At 44.6% G+C, this 21,883-nt stretch overlaps 1 protein-coding gene across 1 annotated transcript in view; it reads right to left on the bottom strand.

Annotated features, from left to right (window-relative positions):
* Positions 1-21,883, bottom strand: part of LOC135909440 (MAM and LDL-receptor class A domain-containing protein 1-like) — a 194,926-nt gene that overhangs the window by 26,782 nt on the left and 146,261 nt on the right. The window contains exons 52-59 of the mRNA XM_065441395.2: positions 20,817-20,910; positions 19,080-19,190; positions 17,924-18,171; positions 9,716-9,947; positions 9,388-9,510; positions 7,229-7,365; positions 2,709-2,823; positions 2,040-2,105 (exon numbers count right to left, since the gene is read on the bottom strand). Coding sequence (XP_065297467.2) covers positions 2,040-2,105; positions 2,709-2,823; positions 7,229-7,365; positions 9,388-9,510; positions 9,716-9,947; positions 17,924-18,171; positions 19,080-19,190; positions 20,817-20,910 — 1,126 coding nt within the window. The remainder of the gene's footprint in view (positions 1-2,039; positions 2,106-2,708; positions 2,824-7,228; positions 7,366-9,387; positions 9,511-9,715; positions 9,948-17,923; positions 18,172-19,079; positions 19,191-20,816; positions 20,911-21,883) is intronic.

Genomic DNA, 21,883 nt, shown 5'->3' with positions numbered 1-21,883 from the left:
ACTTCCGCGGCATGTCTTTTACAAGTGGCCAGTGCCCGTGTACTCATTCTGATGCCCGCAGTTGAAAGGGAATTCATGGGACCCCTCTTCTTCGCCACTAGAACGGTTTTCATGGGCGCTGATTGCCTGCAGCTTTGGTTTGGAGCCGTGCCTCTTTCTTGTTAGACAGCGCGATGGTTCAACAAAAAAATATATCTAAAATACTTCATGGAGTGCTCACGTTCGCTCTCGGGTATATATTTTCCACTAAGACATCTGACATGTCTCAATGTCAGATGTCTTCGTCCACTCCTTATTTTCTATTAACGCGATAGCGTTAAGGAGCTCGTGTCGCAGAAAAGCCGGTGTCGTCGGCGTCGGCGGCGTTGACCGTGAGCGATAAATCACGGCAGGCGCTTCATAAATAAAAAGCAACTTCCAAGATTGGCCCGGTGGCAATCGAACCCAGGTCTCCGGAGTGTGAGACGGAGACGCTACCACTCAGCCACGAGTTCGATGCTTTCAAGCGGTGCAAACGCGCCTCTAGTGAATGCGGTGTTGCCTTCGAAACGAGCCGTGGAAAGTTCTACTGCGGTGTATATCGGTAATTATGAACATGTAACGTACAGAAGTCACAATTACACGAGTTGCGAAGTGCGTTTCCGCTGCATTTCTTCTGCGCTTTCCGCACACGCAGAGCCATCTTGCGGCAAACACAGAAGACCCCCTCCTCTCAATGTACGGCGCTGCCCCGACAGGAGGCGCGCCGCGCGCGCATTGGGACCGCTGCCAGGCGCGTCGCGGGACTCCCTCTCCCCTGACGACGCTTCGCCGTGCTCCCGGTTTAGATTACTATCTATCTCTCTGCCCGTGCCGATCACGACGTTTGGCTGGCGTAGATCGTTTCCCCTCCGAGACACCGAGTTCTTTGGTTCGTTTCGTTCGCTCAGGCGCACGTTTCGTTGCCGCGCCGAACGCTGCGTTGCTCGACGCTCACCGCGTGATAGGTGGGCGCTAAGTCCGATGCGGGGCGCATCGTAAGTGATTGCTGTGCCGTAGCGCATTGTCTAATACCCCTTGGCGGGTCGACGGGAACGCTGTCGCGTCCCACTCTTGAAGGCGAAGCTTAAGCGTCCTCCAATTTTTGTTCATAGCCACGCGTTCGGAGTGACTGCACTTTCCCTCTTCCTCGTCCTCACTGTTTCTTTCAGCTATTGAATATGTCGTGTCTTGAAATCTGCATGCATAGTCCTCGTCATCTTCGTCACTGAAACAGCAGTTATCACTATGAAATTTAGGTAGAGGACACGTCCGCACATGTCCTCAGCCGACTTCATGCATCAAACTATTAAGCCTGCGCCTGTTACGTTGCACCAGCACCACACACTGTAACGGCCTACCTGCTCACGTCATTTAAACAATGCGGCTAAATCGCGCCCCTATTATAATTCTTTGTTTTTTGCGCGCTACAATACCAGTTAACCGCAGGAGTACAAGTGCAAGCGCGAATTTTCGTGTAATCAATTTACGACATGATTAAAATCCAACCCTTGTGCTTCCATAACCGCGTTCGGGTGTTTTTATAGCGGCAAGAATGAATAGAGATGCGCACGAAAACAAATGCCAATTTTATTTCACGTACAGTCTACTATCCTATCTCAGCAGTCATAAAAAAAAACATCAAAACGCATGCGCTCGACAACAGCGTAGTTATCACAATCTGTGCAAGCTTCACGTTCATATTATTACCCGAAAGTGGGGATCCAATATTTTATCAATGGTATCGCCATGTGGAGAATAAATAAGAACCAAAACGACTTTGCAAATTATCTGCTTTCACGTGCAGCCCTCGATTATTTGTTATGTCGCTGGTTCGCGACAATGGATGTTAAGCATTTAAGATGGTCTCGAGCTACTGGGGGAGGCTTTTGGGAAAGATAGCTGCAACTGCAATGTATTTCATCGCATGTAATTCGGAGCAATATCTTGGAAATGGTGCTATAGTCATAAGTTTATTATAATACAAGCCAGTCAAAGAGGCGCTTAAAACACATCATTACCTGTCACTAAAGACGCCATACTTTCCGTGTTGTATGGGTGAGTAGAGGCATGGGTTGTAGAAACTCCTGCAATAGTGGACAATGGAATAGCTTAAATAATTTGCAAAGACCAAAACAAATTGTCAATTATTAATCATACAATACTCTTTTTTTCAGAAACCTGCGCGTTTACTTTGTTCTTTCCCCATTTTCTGAACGCGGCATTGTTTTGTATGATATTCATTGGCCTGGTTCTTTGATGTACTAGCCCTACGAAATTTGAAATTCTATGTCAAGAAATTAGGGTTTTGTACTGCAGATAAATAGTAGAGCTTCTAATATATCAGCTGTTCTTATTTACTGGAGGCACTCGCTTTACAGAATTTTCGTACTGCTTTATACATTGCTTATTCGATATAATCTATGTTTATATCGCTCCTCCACGAAGATATTCACGCTGGTATTTTTTCGCACGAATTCTATGGGCAAAAAAAATATCTGGTTTTACTCTTTAGCGCTCCCTAATGCTTTAGCACGTTTTTTAAGTAAAGCTTACCAAATTGAACAATAAGGTTAAAGAGCAAAAAAGAATGAAAATTGAGAATAGCGGCTCATTATCTTCAAATAAGGAAACTTAGAAGCATGGCGGCTTCCTAAACTTCCGCTCACTCAGTTTCGATGATCGCTTACCAGGCTGCGGGGAAACAGTGATAACCTTGGACGAGTCGCATTTTCCCGGATGGACGTCAATATCATCGATGCCCAAATCACCCGAAGAACTTCCGGTGCTGCCAGTAATGACAATCTGCATTGTGGTAAAGAAAGCAAAAATATTTTTGGTGCAGAAATAGTCCAGTAGTTTTCTTGTTTAGGACTTCCATCAATTATGCTTATAAATATTCCATTGCGAAACGTTCTCCCTCGAGCCAACCCAGGTTTGGGGTGCATCTCGGTGTTTCCGTGGACCGATCCCGAAGATAGGGTCATCTAAAAACATGCGTCGTTTGGGCCACCAGACATGTACCACTAGGCATGCTTGAACTGGTTATCTACTTATGGGTATGTGCCTCTGGGATCACTGGGTATGTGCAACTGAGCAAGTGCCTTTCTTCAATGAACCTCTTTGACACCAACTTCTGGATTTGTAAATGTGCCTTTGGGTATGTGCCAGTGGGTATGTGCCGCTCTTTATGGACCTCCTTGATGGAAACTAGAGTATGCGTCACTAGGCCTACTGCGTATGTGTCGCTCTACAGTGAATCTTTTTTGACGCTAACTTGGGTCAGGGCAGATTTGTACGCTTTACACGTAATTAATTATTTGTAATCAATGACATTTTTCGTAGTGTTGTAATTTAATGATGAGTTTTTTTTCTTTTACTGGGTAACACTCACTTTACTTCAATTACTTTTTGCAGTATTCGATTACTTTATTGGCGGCACAAGCTGCAACGCGCGACGCAGTCTTGCGCACGTGATTTCGGCGGCAACTACAGTTGAGCAGCTGTGGTCGTGCCACGTAGCAGCGTCCTCGCGGATCTGCATGTTCCGACCGGCAAACGCTGCGCTCAGTAAGCGTTTCTCATCTCAACGGCATGTCGCTCGCCCTGTATTGTCCGCATTGAATTACGCAACTCGCGGCGGTTTCGCGTTTCTAAGTGGTACGGGCACCACCACGTGAAAAGATTCATGTTTAGGCTAAGTTTATGCTTAGATTTCTTTCGTTTTCACTAGAGATTTCTGGACCTTTGTTCGCAAATTTCTACGACCGGTGAACGTACATTACACCACCACCCTTCCCTTCATCGTGCGCGTCGAGTGAGTTTCCAATGTAGCAGTCTCTCAAAAGAAATGAATTGTGACTGGCAAAAAAAAATTACAGCACTTGCTGCTAGTGAGGATAAACTACGCGTGAAGAATGCAGAAAACTCACCGAAAGATTCAGGCGAGCTCACTATACTTATTGTATTTCTGCAATGTAAATTAAAATTCCCAGAAAATTCAGGTAAATATAATCATTTTCCCTTTAGTATTACTTAATTAGCTTCATGGTGCAGTAGTTGTCAACATTAAATGTGTAGATTTCGAATGCAAGCTAACTTCTAGGGAGTGTTAGTGATTACCGTAACGGATTTTTTTGTAGCGCAAAATATAGAAAAGAAAATACAAGAGAAAGGAAAGAGCTACCACGAGGGCAGATGAACCGCCACATGTCAGACGACCGATTGCGTGTAGCACTCCACTTTAGAAGTTGGGCGGAGCTCTCGCCACAGCTCTCGACTCGCAAAAAGAAACCTAAATTTACCCTTTCTGAGCGATCCTGCCTTTCTGTCTGCTCTCTCTCTTTCACTGCTTTTCCCATTCCTGAATTTGTTGCGCTACAAAACTCATGCCTCACATATTTTTAATGAATAATTTGTAAGTGTAATCACTTACTTTTTTTTCTATATACGGGTACAGGTCTGGTTAGTGCATATCACAACAGCAAACAACACCTGTATAATGACATCGTAGAAGCATTACGTAAATATCAATTCCCATCGAGTCTCCTTGGCTTTTTCATTTAGACCCGCCGTGGTTGCTCAGTGGCTATGGTGTTGGGCTGCTGAGCACGAGGTCGCGGGATCGAATCCCGGCCACGGCGGCCGCATTTCGATGGGGGCGAAATGCGAAAACACCCGTGTGCTTAGATTTAGGCGCACGTTAAAGAACCCCAGGTGGTCAAAATTTCCGGAGTCCTCCACTACGGCGTGCCTCATAATCAGAAAGTGGTTTTGGCACGTAAAACCCCAAATATTATTATTATTATTTTTCATTTAGGCCCCTCTGAAGAAATGGAGATAGCGAGGAAATTAACATACGCAACAACGCGCACAATCTTACGAAATACATGTCATACAGGGCCTTCAACGTTTAACTAGAAGCATGTTTGTTAATGCTGCGCTCGCGACGCAAATACTACTTACGGAAGTGGGCTATATGCTTTGGCAGACAGAATTTCTTTTAGCGCATACATTCATGAAAATTTAATTAAAGAAACTGGCAAATAACCTTTATATTTAGGTTTGATGGTATATGTTTGTACTAGAAACTTGAAGGCACGCCTATTCAAGAACAATTCCATTCTGTTAGATGCATATACAAGGGGGCTTGTATACCCAGGTGCCCATCATTAAGTTTCATGCAGAGCACGCTGATATTGCATTTCAGAGAGAAGTCTCAGCACGAACCAATAGCATCGTGTCATGAGTCTGGTTGCGGGGAAAGGGGAAACTCAGCGTTGTTTATGTCAGCCAAGAGCAGTGGCGTAGCGGTAAGCAGCCCCCTTCTCTCCCCCTCCCCGCGGCTTCTAAAGTGGCGTGTTTTACAGAATTAGCCATGCGACATGTGGCGGTATATCTTTGTGTCCGTACCACCTCCTGCGATTGTGAGATTGGCAAACTAGGAGTCAAATTTGATTATAAATTACTACATACGGAAACGCTTCAGAAGCACTACCCAAATGGATTGTTTCCAAATACGGATGTGCTCATGCGGCACCAATGCAAATGCAACTGTATACCATAGTCTTAAAATATAAGTTGCAGTTGAGAAATTTTTATTTGGCATATTCGCTTGTTTTAGAAAGCTGTATCTTTCGAAAGAACGTAAGCAATCTGAGTAAACAGCGTTCGTATAGCTAGCGCATCAATTTTAATAGAATTTCATATATTTTATCTGTGAGGGCCTTCTAGTCAGAGGAGTTCTGCGAAAAATGTAACGTCACTAAGTGCTTTTTAAATTGCTGAGTGATTTAATAGGTAAGTCATTAAGTCGGCTTGTGTACAGAGGAAAACAGTGTGTCGTACATGACCCAGACCTATATATTTCCTGTTAATAATTATATAAGGGAACTTTTCTTTCCAAAATAAAAAGTGAAGATGGTCACCGCTGGAACAGTGTATATACTACTAGATATGTTACGATGCGACTTCGTGTAGATAGGATTAATATTGCCATCGGTCTTTTAAGGTTGTTTCAGTTGTCTGAACGATGAGTGAAACTATATGAATCCTGGATGACACATTTCTGTCTGTCAACAAGATACTTACGCCACACAATTGATAGTGTGTTCAGATAGGTGCTCCACTAAAACATTTCTTGGCGTGTTGGGCTTTGAGGTGTATTGCTGTGCCTGTTTGAAACGCCTGTTTAGATTTGCGTCCTCAACAATATGGACGGATTCGCAATCTTCGCTTGATGCATATAAGACCAGGAAACATGCACCGTGGCAGAGCGCCTGTCACGTTGATTGCACCCGGTCTCAGTTTACTACTCGATACCAACGCTGTATGCACGCCGTCTTTCCTAAAAACGCATGCGACCGCTTCACTGACTTGTGCCATGCAGGGGACCTTTACAAGCATGGTTGAAGGTGCTGCAGTGGATGCTTCTGTTTTCCATTGACTCTCGAAGCCGTTTCTCGTACCTTTCCAAACAAATTTTGGTAAATAAACATTCAACATGGGCTCGTCTTCTACCTTTCTGAGATCCGCTGTCACCGTGACCACATCAAAACACATCTGCGTGATGCGATTTACAAGTGACGTCAGGCCGGAACGCCTTAAATGCACTGGATGCACGCATTTGAAGCCATGGTGTCTACCGGAGCGAATAAACTTTCTGTATACAAAAAAAAAGGACAGCCCAATTAAAGAGCGCTTAAGAAGGTTGCTCAGAAACAGGATCCAGCAGTAGGCCTCTACCTCGACTGTGAATTCTAAACGGTTGCGCGTTCTTTAGATGCCGAGGAAAACGCTGAACGCGCTATCTGTCTAGGAAGCAAGAACAGTCATCCGAGCGTTAGTAGAATAACCATAGCATAGGCTCGAACAACTCCTGGGTCCTTCTTACGGCGATCGCCATTGTTATGTTGGCGATTGTTACGGAAAACGAAGGACTGGTGACACTGCCGAACATGGGTTGGTACAAGTCACCCTTCAGTGCAGTACGTGCTAGTCAAGCAGAATCGAAAAACTGTGCAACATCGCCTTTTAGGTACATAGCGAAAGAAGCGCGTTTTTCATACACTACTTAACAGTAAAATCACCTATAATCAAAATCATGATGGTATATTGCAGCCATTCAATTGCATCAATACTCTCAAACAACTGTCATGATTATGTGCATGGTGAACACTATAGCATGGTTATTACCAAAAGAAACCATTACCGAGAAGTGTTTAGGAAGGTCGTGCCATTCCACAGAAAGCAACGTCCACCCTGTTGGAGCTGTTGCAAGCACCGTCTTCTGTTCACCAGATTGGGCTCCCGATGAATCCAAGAACTTTATCTTCAGAGATGCATACGCTGCAAGTGAACGAAAAAAAAAACATGCAGGGCAATTTAGTTCAGACTTTCAAATCAATAATAAAAAAAGAAAATATATAATGTTGGAAATAATTGGAATTTTCGTGCCAGCTTTAAAAGCGTAGCAGTATCCTCATTTGGTTTTGCAAGCAACTGTAGATTTAAGGGTAGTTCATAGAAATGATCTTTATGATAATCTTGTTGCTTTCGTTGCCTTATATATTGTTCGAAACTAAGAAATAAAGCTGCTGTCGTATCTAGCAGTTACACAAAGGCTCATAAAACGTGTTTCTTTTTCTCTAGTTAATGCGTCCTTCTTCTGCACTGTAAGGTACTAGCTTCATTTAAAATGCGGACGCATTTACTGACTTCCTGTAAGGCCGTTTTTGTCATGTTTCTATGTAATCACGTAGTGCATGATGTCTATTTGAAATCAGTTCTGTGATGATACTGCTAATGAACGTAGGGCTACGGGAAATGAGTTTGAATAAGTACTCGTAGACTGGATTGTCTTTGCAGTGCTGTTGTTACTTTAGCACTTTATATCTCTGTAATAGGTGCGAAAAATGTATTTAGACCATCTTTGAACAAGCGCCTGAAACAACTGCAGTGTTTCTGTGAGACGTACGGACACATCAAGAACAGAAGCAACCCCAAAATGGAAACTGTTGTACATGGCACGAAATTACACGTATATGGGTAGAGTGTCATGTTAATAATGATATTGTAACAGTAGAGCAATTGATAGTACACATTGTACATTCCGATCTAGTACTGCAATATGACCTGGTGTGTTGCAAATGTTACGCATATCTTTCATGTTAGCGACTACTCAAAGCCGAAACTACATCGGTTTCTTGAACAATGGTCGCTCCAAAATTAGAACATTGTAGTTCGAAACAATAAATCTAGACTACCCGCTGCTCTGTTCAGATCGTTCCAATTATGTGAAATGGTACAGTTGATGTCCGCAAACAATATGGAGTGCCGAACGGTTCGCTAAAATGCCTAGGAATTACAGTATATAGTCACATGCAAGCACAAAAAATTGTGCTTTGTTTTTAAGCGCATGCTCAAGCCTCTGTAGGAACTTAACTGCATAGCGAAAAAGCTAATTAAAAATCAGATTATCATGCCTTATTTGATAAATATAGACCTGGAAAGTCATTGACAGCCACGCAAATCAGAGGCCGAGGACGTGAACTTGTACGCCAGAGCAAACGTCAATCAATAAAGATAACACAAGCAGTTACAATGGCTAAAAGTTCTGTGCAACAAAACACTTTCATTGATCGAGCCTCTGGTCTGTAAACTAGAAGCGAAAACACAAAGGGGTGAAACATTTTCTTCGTGCAATTGCTTATAGAAGGGGCTAAGATGTGGGCGAGTTCACTGTACGTTTTGAAATGAAACATGGCAGTGAGCCACAAGTGTGAATTCAAAAGAACAATGGGAGGGCAATGTGTCATATTGTTTTTTCATCATTCGTTCCAGTGGCTCACAAACGTGTAACGTCATCTTCATCACCGTGACTTCCAATCGCGCTTCATTTTCTTCAGTGCTGCACATCTCCCGTGACTATAGCGTTGCCAGCAGCGGATAGACCATGCTTGCCTTCTCGGCCAGCCTGTACGCCACCCCCACCGCTTCGCTCGCTACGTCGCCTTTCCGAATAGATGTAGGGAGAACGGCACGCCTAGCCGGCCACCACCATATTGCCGTATATTCATAATGCTGATATGATTCACCTCATTGCAAGCGTTGAAGAAGGACAGAAGGTACCCGTCAATATGATGACGGAGGGGAGCATTAACATAGAGGCGATAATGGTTGTGGGACATTATCTCATTTGGCCAGTCATAGTTAAGGAGAACTCTGTTTTTATATCCTTTGTTCTAGAGCCACATAAATATCATCCAACAAATATTACATTTTACTGATGGTACGCCTTTGAATTAGCATAAAATGTTCGTGTATGCCTTCAACAACATTAAATCTTTGAGTGCAAAGCATAAAACTCACATCCTTTCTTCATGTAATAGTATAGCTTGAAGCAGACAGCAGGGCCAAAGTTGAGGGTTTGGCTTTGAAGACTGCCAAAACCCTTTTCAGATATGTCTTCGGAGTCAAGGAGAAGGTAATGACCTGCAAAACAACAGGTACGGCAACAGGAGCAAGAACACGCTAAGTAGGAAATATATTGGTAGTAGTTACACACTTTAGACACTAGACAGATGCTCACCAAAGATATGCGGCCATAATGAGAAAAGTCATTTAGACAGATATGTTCCAGAACGAACGCGCACTAAGCCAGACAATCTGGGACTTCATTTCATGCAAACTATCTCACCCTCTCTGCTACCCAACGTGTGGTCGTTCTCGAGGTCGCTTGAGCCAGACACTGTACGACCACTGTGTCGGTACCACTGCATGCGGTCCAGATCCCCGGCGTTATGCCAGTTGCACATGTCCTCCTCGAAAGAGCAACTACCAGGAGGCGGACATGGCTCCTCCCCTTGGCTGATGTCGTCCACAGCTACGGCAGTGCCCGCGTCACCGGAAGTCGTCCCATCGAACACCGTCTGCATCACGCAAGGCCTTATGAGGCGGCACTACTTTGGCTAGTCGAAGAGCAATACAATGGTAAGAAATTTGCATAGTCCATGAAGGATACCACGACGATGCTGCAGCTAAGCCTTTTTAAATTGGCAAGAATCTGGTAACGCTAACAGACGAAAGACGCAGATCTTGCATCTGAAAGATGACGCAATGGTGCTAATGACACGAGACGTAGATGACGCGAATCTTGTTACAGAAGTAGCAGCAGTAGCCGGTGACACGCCCACACTTTCATTATCTGTGGCTGCTAGCTGTCTGCGTCATTAAGACGAAGACGATGTGTGATGCTTACCAATGAAACATAGTTGATGAGAGCTGTTCGGCATTAACAATTACGGCACATGTCTAAACACATTTGAGGTTTCACAACTCATGTGTCCCCATGCCACATCTGTTCTGGGGGCACGACCAAGAATGGGCAGGTACCCAGTGACACAAGTTGTCTGCTAGACCAGACAGTAGCCAACACATACTCTGTGGCCTAAGTTGTCTATTTACACCCACAAGTCTATCCAGTGAGCAAACGACGACGAACGTTAAGCCCCGGGGATGAGGCAAAGAAAGCTTGGCTTTATTGCTACATCCACGCGCACAAGTACGAGTACTTGCCCAAATGCTTTCTCCGATGTACATACATCGCCTGATTAAGCTGAAGATGCAATAGCACCTCCGAATGTACGTAGAACCTCTGAATACTCGAATTGTTCTCTAGCGATAATTATCTGCTTGGCTGGCAAGGGCACATATTACCAGGCATTGATATTGCCTGGGAGAGGACGACCAAAAGTGGCTGTATAGCAATTGGCTCAGTAGACAGGAACTGTGGTCAGCGCACCACAGCAGGCGTACAATACCGCAGCACAGGTAAGTATCGCTATCTTGCGCTCAGCTTAAAGCTCGTAGTAGGAATGAAGAGATATCACGCTCCAATGTGCACACAACCGTGGGATCCCGACATGAGTGCTTGAGAAGTGGAGTCCACATAAGTAACATGAACTCTTCATGCTATGCCACTAGGAGTGCAATGTTACATGCATCTAAAATAAAGCACCACTGCTTTACGTTTGTGCACAAGCAGAAGAGCCTCACCATCTGCGCCAACGGCATATTCTAAACTAATTCCACACCATACTAGAGAAAGAAGTCGTGTTCATATTCGTAATTTTCACGTTTTAGTAAACTATATGAAAATCACGTTCTAACTAAATGACTGAAGCTAGTAAAATATCGGTGGAATATTGCAGGAAACCCAATTTAAAGAATAACTGTACTGAAGATAAGTGCTCTGACAGCACCTTAAGTCAGTCTCGATAGCGAAGCGAACTATCGACAGTGATTGCAAAGTATTTGGCAACTAGATAAAGTAAGGTTCAGAGTATAATCGACCGTAGCAATTGCTGTAAACATCCGCTTAGTAATGAAACAAAAAAATTAGGGGTGTGCGAATATTCGAAATTTCGAATACGAATCGAATATTTTCCTTATTCGAAGCGTATTCGATTCGAGGAATGCATATTCGGAAATTCTCGAATATTCGAGGACGGCCGAATAATGATAGAAACGGCGAATATTCGGATAGACTGCAAATAATTGAGCAATTAACGAATTATATGCTTGCTACGCATTCTCCTAAGAACATGTTTGTTCACTAAGAACTTCGCATGATCCGCTCATTATTTGTAGGCTCTGTTTCAGTCTATCTGCATAACGCCCGTGATACATGATCACTATCGGTTTATTTTTAACCAAGCTTCATTCCAGGACTCTTTCATAACGATATATGATTTACTTTCGTGTTCTGTAAGTATACGCAATAAAATATGTAGTGTACATATATATGTATGGATGTAAAATATGAGTTTATGGAATGATTTTGACGATCTAGTGATGAACAGGGAGAAGACATATTCGGCATCTGGCCCTCAGAGGGAAGTTACAGCCTATGCGGGAAAGCCTCTTCTGGAAAGAGGCAAGGATCCTTGTGAGTGGTGGCAGTCCATTGGCCGCTTCAATTACCCGCTTTTAAGTGCGCTCGCCCAGAAGTTTTTGGCCATCCTTGCCACCTTCCTAGTGAAAGAGTCTTTTCTACAGGTGGAAATGTCACAATGCATAGAGAGCGCTTACTTTCTGAACATGTTAAGCAGTTAATTTTCCTTCACAATAACCTGTAACAAGGACATTACCTGACTGAGAGCATTACCTGAGTGCATTACCTATAATCAGTGCCTCTTTAACCTGAAGCAGCCTTGTAAAATGCAATATTCTTCTTAAAAGGGTAATAAAGCTTTTGTAACCTCGTTTTGAACTTTTTAATACTACACACATATTCGATATTCGATTCGATATTCGAAGACAGTTTTTTGCCTTATTCGTATTCGATTCGTATTCGAAAATTTCAATATTCGCACACCCCTAAAAAAAATGCATGGTGTCATGAGCGCCCTGGCAAAAGTTAACATATCCCACTCGAAGACCACGAGCACTTGCTGTCAGAACGCTGTCTTGAAGAAGTGGGCCTGCAAAGGGGAATGAACGCTTTGCATTACATCTCGCAGTCACCAGTCGTTTTGGCTTGTTCGTGAACTTTGCACGCGCCGCACAGTACCTCGACGATCGGCGCGCGGGTGAGGTATGCGCTCAAATGGGTGGACAGCTATGCGCAGTAACGGCAAGGCTAAAGGAGGATGCGCACCCTCATCGCACCCCTTAAGCGCACGCTTGATCACGTTAACCAACACTCAGTTAGCCAAACCAAGAAATAAAAAAGCAATAAAGTTAAGCGGATGGAAAACAAGCTGGCTACTCTACGTGAGGAAAAGGCGTTGAGGAATGAATCTGAAAGAAACAAGAAGACAAAATCAGAAAGACTTCACGGGATACTAGCGAACACAAAGCGCCTCTTGAGCATCTTATCAAGCCCTTTTATTCTAAAAAGGTCATTACAGTGTGCATAACTTTCCGTGTTGATTAAGGCTCAGGCGAATCATCTAAGATAATTGTCGCTGTACAGCGTTGACCCTTCATTTGGCTAAGCGTACTATGAAGAGGCCGACGTTGGACGTAAAAGCAGGCGCACTAGAAGAGGAATTGCTCGAAGGTATCTTCATATTTTTAATGATCGTATATTGTAGAGGGCACAGCCTCTCAACCAGCACAGACATCTAGCAACCCTGTGCTTCAAGCGGTGTATAAATTGGTTGACGTGCTATACGCTAGTGTGTGTTGTGTTCGGCCCAGTCTACGCAGCTGCGAGTCGTGCACCCAGCTCATAGCAAGATCAACATTGTGTTTGAATTGGTGACGGTGCACGCGTGACGAAGCGCTTTGCTTTATTTACCAACGATGCGCTTTCCGCGAGCTACGACGAGGGCGGCACCTTCATCCACCGTCTGCGAAGCCTAGTCCTTCAGCGAGGAACTGTGTAGTTGCCCTCGTCTGCCTCGCCAACGCTTCTTTTTTTTTTACTTTGCCAATGGTCACCATCGCTATCCAGCCTACACGCAAGTCACTTGCCTAAATGTCATAACCGCCGCACTCAGCAGCTATTATATCCTTGGGCAAAAATTTGTTGCAAACGGCCCCTCTGCAGGCGTATTTGTTGCAACCGACCGATGCGCCCGCACCGCCGACCGCATCATAGGCCGGTCTTTTCTTGATCCAACCTGACTGGTTCGACTTCGAAAATGCTGGTTCTCGGTAGACCTCGTTATACCTATTCGAGAAATACTCGTTTGTTTCAGGACTTCACCGTGCGTCGGGGGATATTCAGGTTCGAACTCAGCTGCATTGCATGGGCCCAGAAGCTCACCCGCTTCTTGCAAATTCGGACTAGAGACATCTCTGAACGGCTACTCGGTTGTAGTCAATGAGTTCACGGTACATGTCTTCTATTCAGTCAGTGAATTACGAGTCGGCACAGTTTAATAATCGATTCCAGCAACCGAGTGAAACCGCGGACAGCCACTACACGGAACTCGGGAAACTGTAAAAGGTGCAACTACCCTTCCGCTCAAGTCCAAGAATATCTAACCGGCGACCGCTTTATGGTAGAAATGCAGAATTTCTCGCTCACCGATAAGCTCTGCCGAAACCCTCAACTGAGCCTTAAGGAGGCATCGATTCAAGCAAGGAAAGCAAAAGACGCCAAAAAAAGGAGTTAGTATGGGGCTCACACAACAGGGCAAGGTGCACTGAATCTCGACGCGGCCAAGCACCGTCGGTTCCAGCCGAGACGGGACAGATACGCCGAGGTGACGCAAGTCACTAGTCAGAATTCGTGCAATTTCGGCAGCCTCCCTTAGATCTCACTTTCTCATGACTCAAATAAGGTTCTTGTGATGTCATGTCGCCCCGCATGCCCTCTCCAAACCCACAGCGCGGAACTTGTAGTGCAACTATTGCAAGAAAAATGGGCATTTTGTTGATATTTGCCGTGCTCGGAAAGCAAGACAGGCCAAGGTGTCCGTAATTCAGTTGGATAAAGTTCACGGCTCGGGCAACGCCAAGTACGTTGAAATCACCATTGACAACTACAGAAAAGTCTTCAATGTCGACTCGGGTGCAGAGGTTTCTGCCGTTTCGGATACGTTCCCCTACCTCCCGCAAGTCCTCGACAGTTGACAGCCTCCTCACGGGACCGCGCCAACAGCCACTCAATGTCCTGGGATCTCCCACAGCGATTTTGATATGGAAAAACATCTGTTGTTTAACGCTTTTATGTCGTCAAGGCCTTCTCAGTGCCGTTATGGGGCGTCCTGGCGCTGGTAACTTCGGGAATTGTCAAGTTTGTAGACAAGGTCTATGTAAGCCGTCCAACACTCTGTTCACAAGACTGCGCACTCTTTCACAAGGATACAAGATACGCCTTCAACAGGACGCAATGCCGTATTCCCTGAGCATGACACGATTAATTCTTATTCTATACCGAGAAGTTGTTAAGGCAGAGCTACAAAAGCTGGAGTGAGATGGAGTGATACTCAAGTTCGAAAAGCCATTGCAATGGTGCGCAGTTCTTGTGGTCATCTCAAAAGCCTCCGGGGGCCACAGATTAGTCGTCTTGCGTAAACGCTCTGATATTACGACAGTACATCAAGAGCTTGGTCTTATGGAAGATGCTAAGGTATTCACCAAATTGGACGCAAAGTCTTGTTTTTTTCTAGTCGAGGTTGCGAAACAATCACACGAGCTCATAACCTTCATCATGGCGTTCGGGCAGTAATGCTTTGGTCGGATGTCGTTCGGCATCACATCAGCCCCACAATATCTTCTGAAGCAAACGTCAGCAATTCTGGAAGGTCTGGAAGGCACGGTCTGCATAATCGCTGGTGCCTTGCTTTTTGGCCACACCTTGAAACAACATGACATTCGCCTTCAAGGAGTCGTCACAAGGCTTTCTCAAGCAGAAATCACATTGAATAAGAAAAAGTCCTGCTTTCGACAGACAGGAGTCTCCTTCCTTGGGGTTATCGCAGCGGCGCGTGGCATCCACCCAGATCCGAAGAAGCTCAAAGCAGAGAAGGATATTAGTCCACCCACAGACCTAGCTGGTGTGCAGCGACTCTTCGGCATGGTCAATCAACGGGGCCACGTTCTTACACACGCATCTGAAGCCAAAACCGCCATCACGATTATCAATTGCAAAAATACCGCATGGTAATGGTCTCATGAGCAAGAATCTGAATTCGCTTCAGTGAAATCTGTACCCACCTCCAACTGTTGCATAGCAAAGTACCATTCTGTTTGCCAAGCGATGGTCTCTGCTGATACAAGCTCTTTCGGTTTGGGTGCAGTCCTGTACATGCAACCTTAACGAGACAGGCATCTTGTTTCATTTGGTTCTCGGTGCTGCACAGCAATAAAGCAGTGGTCCTAATCCTAAACCATAAGAAAGGGGACGCCAAAGACTTGAAAAATTATAGACCGATCAGCTTACTGTCCGTTACCTACAAACTATTTACTAAGGTAATCGCAATTAGAATCAGGAACACCTTAGACTTCTGTCAAGCAAAAGACCAGGCTGGATTCCGTAAAGGCTACTCAACAATAGATCATATTCACACTATCAATCAGGTGATAGGGAAATGTGCGAAATATAACCAACCCTTATATATAGCTTTCATTGATTACGAGAAAGCATTTGATTCTGTCGAAACCTCAGCAGTCATGGAGGCATTACGGAATCAGGGTGTTGACGAGCCGTATGTAAAAATACTGAAAGATATCTATAGCGGCTCCACAGCCACCGTAGTCCTCCATAAAGAAAGCAACAAAATCCCAATACAGAAAGGCGTCAGGCAGGGAGATACGATCTCTCCAATGCTATTCACAGCGTGTTTACAGGAGGTATTCAGAGACCTGGATTGGGGAGAAATCGGGATAAAAGGTAATGGAGAATACCTTAGTAACTTGCGATTCGCTGATGGTATTGCCTTGCTTAGTAACTGAGGAGACCAACTGCAATGCATGCTCACTGACCTGGAGAGGCAAAGCAGAAGAGTGGGTCTAAAAATTAATCTGCAGAAAACTAAGGTAATGTTTAACAGTCTCGGAAGAGAACAGCAATTTACAATAGGCAGCGAGGTACTGGAAGTCGTAAGGGAATACATCTACTTAGGTCAGATAGTGACTGCAGATCCGGATCATGAGACGGAAATAATCAGAAGAATAAGAATGGAAGGGGTGCGTTTGGCAGGCATTCTCAGATCGTGAACAGCGGGTTGCCATTATCCCTCAAGAGAAAAGTGTATAATAGCTTTGTCTTACCAGTACTCTGTCTTACCAGTACCAGAAAGGGTCTCGGGCAACAATCCTCAGCCCTTCATAGCATCCAAGGTGTTTCATGTTAGAAACACTAGAGGGAGCAATCCTGCAGCGCAAGCGGCGCGACCTGGTCCCGTTCCTACGAGACTTCAGGGCTGCCACCTCAGAGACGTACTGCGGATCAGAAACACTGCCTTCAAGAACCGATTCCTGGGGAAGGCCTCGAGGCAATACCCTGTCGGCAGCCAACACTGACAAGTCCCCTGCAAAGGAGTGCGACTACACCAAAAAGAGCGACTACACCCAGGAGAACAAGAACTCCTTCACTTAGGTGCTCGACCACTACACAGGTCAAGTAGAAGTTACTAGTGACGGGCGACGAGTCGTACCACTTCACAGGCTGGTTTTATTAAGACGTTGGGGGTCAGATATGTTGTTAAGGGAGAGATGTAGTGGGCGCAGCCCCTCAATCAACATAGGCGGCCCGCAACCCTGTGCTCCGAGCGGTGTATAAATTGGCTGACGTGCCATATGCGGGAATGCGTTGTGTTCGTTTCAGTCTAAGCTGCTGCGGGTCGTGAATCTGGCTCGTAGCAAGCGTATTGCATATGAAGAACTGAGCCCCTTCTAAAACGGAGTACAATTTATGAATGAGCCAGCTGCAGTCAGTTATAGTCGGTACGCCAATGTAGTGTAACACACGGGAAGGCTTATATTATTCGCAGCTGTGGGGTTGAGTCAAGCATGAACAAATGATGATTGGCATTCTCCGGAAGCTTCCAGGTGGCCAGCGTGATGTCCCAAGCAACTCGGCGAAGCTTCTTAGTCTTGTCAATTAAGTTCGTAGGAACTTGTAGGCCTGCCATCACATTTTTTTAATCTATCGCATGCACCCGAGAACGATGTTTCTACTTGTACTTGGAGGTAACATGTTGCGAATGTTGACATGTTTTAAAGAGTCCACATTAGTTTGTATATTATCTCTTCGCGACCAATTATAATGAGAATAAAACACTTTGTGCTTAATTTGGAACATACCTTCTTTTTGAAGATTTTTTTGCATATTCCAAGTAGTGTACATAGCACTGTATGATGGGACACAGCACTTTTCTAGGCTAACTTGCACCATTCTTTACCTAACGCTACCAACTTTACTTGGCGTACATACTGCCGTACTTACTGAAACAGATCCTTGATAACTGGTGAAAGAAACAGCAGCCGAATACCATCGCTCAGCTGGCGCATCCACCCTGGTTCCAAACCAGAGCGCATCTTTTTGCTCATCGTCGACAACTTGTGTGACATTTAGTGTCTCTGTCGAGCCAGCGATGAAGAACCAGAAGCGGAGACACCTGTTCTTCGTGATGTCGTACGAGCCTGGAGGGCTCACCATGCGGCCACTGGGAGGCTTCACCAGGGCAAATCCGCCTAAAATATGAAATTGTGTTTTTTTATGTGATAAAACCACGATATGATTCTGAGGCAGTCGTGGTGTGGACTCTCGAATACTGTCAACCCCAGTATACTGTCAACGGCAACATACTGTCGACTCCACGGACACTGGTGTTGACATTTTTTGCACTTCACCCCCATAAAAATGCGACTTTCGTGGCCGAGATTGAACCCGAGGCTTCGATCTCAGCAGCGTAACGTTATAGCTACTGTGCTACCGAGACGGGTAGGCAAAGTCACCTGCATGTTATGATTGCCATGAGGGTACTTCAGTGTCGCAACATCGCCGTTCAGACTGTGTTGATCTGTTAAAGGATTCACACAAAACAATTCAAGAAGAACATCCACATGCTGCAACATGAATTCTGTTTAAAGCGCATGTTGGCGTTCAGAGACCCTAGAATACTAAAGCCTTCCACGACGTAGCAGGTGCTAAAGCTTATCACGACATCGCGGGCTGTTTTCCCATTCATCAAGACAGTATTTAAGACAAGCGAATGTTTAAAAACCTACATACTCATATTCATGCACTCGTATTTACCTGATCACCAACACAAATCCGAGTCTCTTCACTGAAGTGTTTGTCATAGCTCGCATGTAACCATTGGACACGCGACGCCACCCCCACTCTAAATCAAATCAGAAATCTGCCTTGATTCTAGGGGCTAGGAGTGCCTCTGCACTGTGAATCCGTAGAGGCCTCTCTGAAATTTTCGCTGAGATTCCATTCTGCAGACATGTGCTTCAATAACAACAGCAATTTACTGCTGCTCATGATCATGTATGGAGCTTAATAGCGCAAGGGCCAGGTATGGCTACATAGCGCCAACAGTCCTTTGCAAAACAGAAGGACGTCAGAAAACTACGCAATGTCCCACTCTTACCTGCAGCTGACTGTCTTCCGTGGTCTGCCTGGGGTAGCATGACACTGCTGCCTTTTGTTACTTCCCAGTTGTGAAGCTTCCAGCCACATGATCCAGTTTCAAACGTGCACACTATTAGGATTGAAAAGAAGCGCGTGGTTTAAAAAATTGTATACATCTTCGTGCCCGTGCATACGCCTCTTCGGTCAAAAAAAGCATTACGTAGTCTTTTTACTTTACTCTCCCCTATTGAAGGAAGCAGGATCGCAGGAACCGAGGCACTCGTTTGTCAGGTGATAACAATATAAAGCAAGCACGTAGTGAAGCAAACGAATGAAAGTTCTAAAAATGAGGAAGGGCGTTGAGCCCTTAGAAGAACGGTATGTCAGTAATGAACTACAGTTAGCAAAATCATAGCTGCTAAATTAATATAGAAGGGTGATACATTTCAGTTAATTTTACGTTCTTTACTAGTCAGCCCAAGCGATAGGCGAGAAAATTTGAACGTTGGAAATCAAGCCCCTAGAGGGTGTCAAACGCACAAACCCCAAATGTGAGGCATGAGCTCTAGAAATTAAGATACGGCAGCAGCTCGCATTCCTCCTAATGCCTATTGTTCTCGGTGCCTACGTGCTTGTGTTCGTAACACTCAGAATGTTAGCCGGCTCAATTGCGTGGTCATAAAACTGAATCTGGTACATCGATTCAAGCGGAAACTGGATATAAGCAATGAGAAAGTAACGAATATGGATGTACTATATTTCAGTCGTAAATGCAGATGTCACACAACTACTGCTCCTTGCATAGCCCTACTTGAAGTGTCTGGGAGCCGGAAAATATCACTCGTGGGTACAAGTGATGTTAAGATCAAGGCGGACGAAGTAGCCTGAAACGCCTCATTAACGCTATTCTTTTATCTTTGTATTTTCCTTTTCCTGCTCCACTTCCGTTCTCTCGCTTTCCACTACATTATTGTTCTTCTGCTCATTGTATGACTAAAACTGATATTTAGCTCTTACTGTCGCTTCGCTTCACTTATTTAAGTCTGTCATGCTGCATTGTTCTATTCTTCAGAATCTTCGCTATTCCCTTCCGTTTTCTTTCAAGATCTTCACTCGAGGCCATTCGCTGTTGTTGCACCTTTCACGCCTTTTTCTTTATTCCGAACTGCCCTACCTCTAGCTAGTTTTTTCTAGTGAATAACTTCGAATGTCATTGCGTGGCTGCCCTGATATCGTCATGGGCCCTTCGAACCACCGCTTTTTCATATTGTTCTTGCTGTTTCGACTGAACACGTGAAGCCTTCAAGCGCTTTAACAGCGCATCAATTTACATACCTCGGTTTCAATGTGACACTGTTGCAAGATTTTTGGTTGGGTTGCGATGTCTCACCGATTTAGAGACGATGAGTGCTTGTTTCTTTTTATTTATTTTTGTATCCTCAATTTCGTTTACAGTCGAGTGCCGAATAAAATATAGTTTGAAATTAGCATTATTATTAAATCATCTTGTGCCGATAGGCTACTCATTCTTTATCCTCTCAATATCGGGCAAGGAGGGATCGCCAACGCCTAGGTTTAAAGTGCTACTTACTTTTACTTAAAGTAAGTTGTTACCAGCCAAGCACATCTGCTAGCATGAGCAAAAGGGGCTCTCGGTATATCTAGCATTTCTTTCGTATTTTAAATGCTTCAAGTGCCTCCGCAACAGGGAATGAGCGTAAAGTGTTGATGCTCCACGATAACACTTTGTTCTTACCATTCTTTGAGTCACATGAGCCATTCTTGAGCTCGAAGTTGTCGATGGCAATCATACCAGGGTTCTGAGGTTTCAAAATGGCCTCAAATACAAGCTGCAAAAGTAGCCAAATAACATGGGTAAATACTACAAAACCCAAGTTGTTGATTATTGTAAGCATACTGACCTTTGTGCTTAAGTTTAGAACGCCTGTCCTAAAAGTAATTTAACAAGCTTGCTTGTAGTTTCATTATAGTGTCAAGAAATGCCTGTGCTGTACCTTCCACGGTGTTTTCATGAACCAGGCAACTAATCCATTGGTACATTATTCTAGCATGCGCCTTTGTCGATGAGTGGTCGAAAACTGATCAGATCAATTAAGGTGATAAATGCAACAAAATGTGAGTAAAACTACACTGCATACACATTTAAAGGATTAACTGAGAAACCGAGCGAAAAGAACAAAATCTGAAGTGTTTCTCATGATGTGCTGTTGAAATGGAGGCGAACTCATCGACAAGTATGTGCGATATATTGTTTGAGTATATTTAAAAGCACCCTGAACCACTTAGCATAGAAATCGAGAAATGCATTTGAAGTTCTATTGGACTATTTCATAAATACCTTGCGGGGGCAAGAATTATTTTAATGTGTCCAGCAGCAGCAGAGTTATTGGAATCGAACGTACCGCTCATGGTGCTTCCGCTCGTTCTTGAATGCCTCACACTGTGAAGACAGCTCTGAGTGGGGCATGCCCACAACGATCCGCCTAATAAATGTCACCGTGGCGCAAAATTCAAATCTTATTTTGGATGTTCACGTAGACGCCACCACTTCCAATTTTGATGCCAACAACGCGCCAAATGCGGTTGTCCTCAGTGAGCCGTAAAGTATTTTAGCAACCACAGAGCAGCAGTGAGCTCAATCAGTGGACTCATCGAGGCACACCGCGTAGGCCATGATATCTACCACAGCTACATGGAACTGTAGTGCGTGCACCCTGAGTTTGCTTTGTGCAGTTTGTACTACATAGTATGAAGGTGTGCTCGCGCTCATATGCTCTAGTCTGGCCGTGCTACGTGGTGCGG

Source organism: Dermacentor albipictus, chromosome 3 (assembly GCF_038994185.2).
Source record: "Dermacentor albipictus isolate Rhodes 1998 colony chromosome 3, USDA_Dalb.pri_finalv2, whole genome shotgun sequence".
NCBI classification, from domain to species: Eukaryota; Metazoa; Arthropoda; class Arachnida; order Ixodida; family Ixodidae; genus Dermacentor; species Dermacentor albipictus.
This window is presented reverse-complemented; position numbering and strand designations above follow the sequence as displayed.